This window comes from Bidens hawaiensis, unplaced genomic scaffold (assembly GCF_021521415.1).
Source record: "Bidens hawaiensis isolate Kalapana, Puna unplaced genomic scaffold, B.hawaiensis_p1.1 tig00000864_1, whole genome shotgun sequence".
Taxonomy (NCBI): domain Eukaryota; kingdom Viridiplantae; phylum Streptophyta; class Magnoliopsida; order Asterales; family Asteraceae; genus Bidens; species Bidens hawaiensis.
Window position 1 is genome coordinate 4,278,452 of NW_027491050.1, and position 2,319 is coordinate 4,280,770.

A 2,319-nucleotide genomic window follows, 5' to 3' on the forward strand; every position below is an offset into this window, starting at 1 on the left:
AAATACCATCTGTACTAAACCACACTCGCTCGCATATAGCGGCGTACAAAACAAAATGAAAATATAAGAAATAAACATATTTTTTCATTTTATGATATTTTGGATTTTTAATTTTTTTTTTTGTATCGATACTCCTAAAACCGACCGACTCAAATGGAGATTGAGTACGAGCAATCGTTAGTAAAGAGATATCCTGAACAAAAAATAAAATAAACAAAATAAATACAAAACTCTACAACTCGGGCTGCCTCCCGTGAGTGCTTAGTTTTGCCGGTCCTCAGCCTGACCCCTCCATCACGCCTATGTGTCAAATGCTGTGAGGCACAAGACCACGCCTTCCCTTTCTTCCGCCTTCTCGCCGATATAATGTTTGAGACGGTGACCATTAACCTTGAAGCTCCCATTTTTATCTTCAATATCAACTGCTCCATACGGGAAGACTTCCTTGAGCGTGAACGGTCCATACCATCGGGACTTAAGCTTTCCCGGGAACAACTTCAACCTAGAATTAAAAAGAAGTATGGTGTCCCCACACTTGAGCTGTTTATTACCTTGTAGCTTTTGATCATGCAACTCCTTAGTCCTTTGCTTATAATTATATGAATGCGCATATGCATGATCACGAAGCTCCTCCAACTCATGCAGCTGATGAAAATGATGATCTTCGGCAGTCGAAAGATCGAGGTTAACTATCTGAAGTGCCCACGAGGCACGATGCTCCAAATCGACGGGTAGATGACAGGCCTTTCCATAAATCATCCGAAACGGTGTAGAACCGGTCGGAGTTTTATACGCTGTACGGAAAGCCCACAGAGCGGCATCTAGCTTGTCGGACCAATCCTTTTGGTTTATTCCAACCGTCTTCTCAAGAATGCGTTTAATGCCCCGGTTACTCACCACCTGCCCACTAGTCTGTGGGTGGTAGGCGGTGGCAAGCCGATGGGTGACCCCATAGCGTTGCAATGCCTTCTCCATCTGCGCATTACAGAAGTGAGTACCTTGATCACTGATCAAGGCTTTCGGAACACCAAACCGAGAGTAAAGAGCCTTAAAATCTCACTTCAACTCTGGCGTCATTAGTGGGCAAGGCTTTGGCCTCAACCCACTTTGAGACATAATCAGCAGCCATGAGTATGTACTTGTTCCCGTGAGATGATGGGAATGGGCCCATGAAATCAATATCCCATATATCGAAGACCTGGCAAACCTGAATAAAATTGTAAGGCATCTCAGTCCGGGATGAGATATTACCGATACACTGACAACGATCACAACCTTTGACGAATGCATGCGCATCCTTAAACACTGATGGCCAATAAAATCCAGCATCGAATACCTTCTTCGCGGAGAGGCTCCCACCATGATGCCCACCTGTCGGCCCCTCGTGACAATAGCTCAAAATCTGCCATCCCTCCTTAGCATCCACGCATCTCCTAAGAAGCTGGTCGGCACCGAATACGAAACAAATATGGATCATCCTAGATGTAGAACTTAACGTCAGCAAAGAATTTCTTCTTTTGCTGGTGAGACATCTTTTTCGGGATAGACCCGTCAATAAGAATATTCGCAATATCGGCGAACCAAGAGTAACCGGAATCCTGTGCCTTAACAAACATCAAACACTCAGTAGGAAAGCGATCATCAAGCTCAACACCTTCATCTTCAACTTCTCCTCTCTCTAGGCATGACAAATGATCGGCCGCCATATTCTCGGCCCCCATTTTATCACGGATCTCTATATCAAACTCTTGCAGCAGCAAAATCCAACGAATAAGACGAGGCTTAGCATCCTTCTTGCTAAAGAGATATCGAATAGCAGCATGATCCGTGTAAACAACGGTCTTGGACAGAACAAGATAGAACCTAAACTTATCGAATGCAAACACCACAGCTAGAAGCTCTTTCTCGGTGGTGGTGTAATTTTCCTGAGCATCGTCTAAGGTGCGGCTCGCATAGTAGATCGGATGGAAGTGTCTCTCCTTCCGATTTCCATGAACGGCACCAACTACATAATCGCTTGCGTCACACATTAACTCGAATGGTAACGACTAGTCGGGAGCAACCATGATCGGGGCGTTAACGAGTTTGTCTTTTAAAAGATCAAACGCCTCAATACACTCCTCAGAAAAGATACATGGATCATCTTTCTCAAGAAGCTTGGTCATGGGTCTCGGAAATTTCGAAAAATCTTTGATGAAACGACGGTAGAATCCAGCGTGAGCCAAAAAGCTTCGAATAGATCTCATGGAAGTAGGCGTGGGGAGTTTAGATATTGTTTCGATTTTGGCTCAATCTACCTCAATCCCCGCACTCGAGATT

At 44.6% G+C, this 2,319-nt stretch overlaps 1 protein-coding gene across 1 annotated transcript; it reads right to left on the reverse strand.

Annotated features, from left to right (window-relative positions):
* Window positions 1-300: 300 nt before the first annotated feature.
* LOC143543433 (uncharacterized) lies at window positions 301-759 on the reverse strand. Its single transcript, XM_077035759.1, has one exon. It carries the CDS (start codon window positions 757-759, stop codon window positions 301-303), a length of 459 nt encoding a protein of 152 aa, XP_076891874.1.
* Window positions 760-2,319: the final 1,560 nt, after the last annotated feature.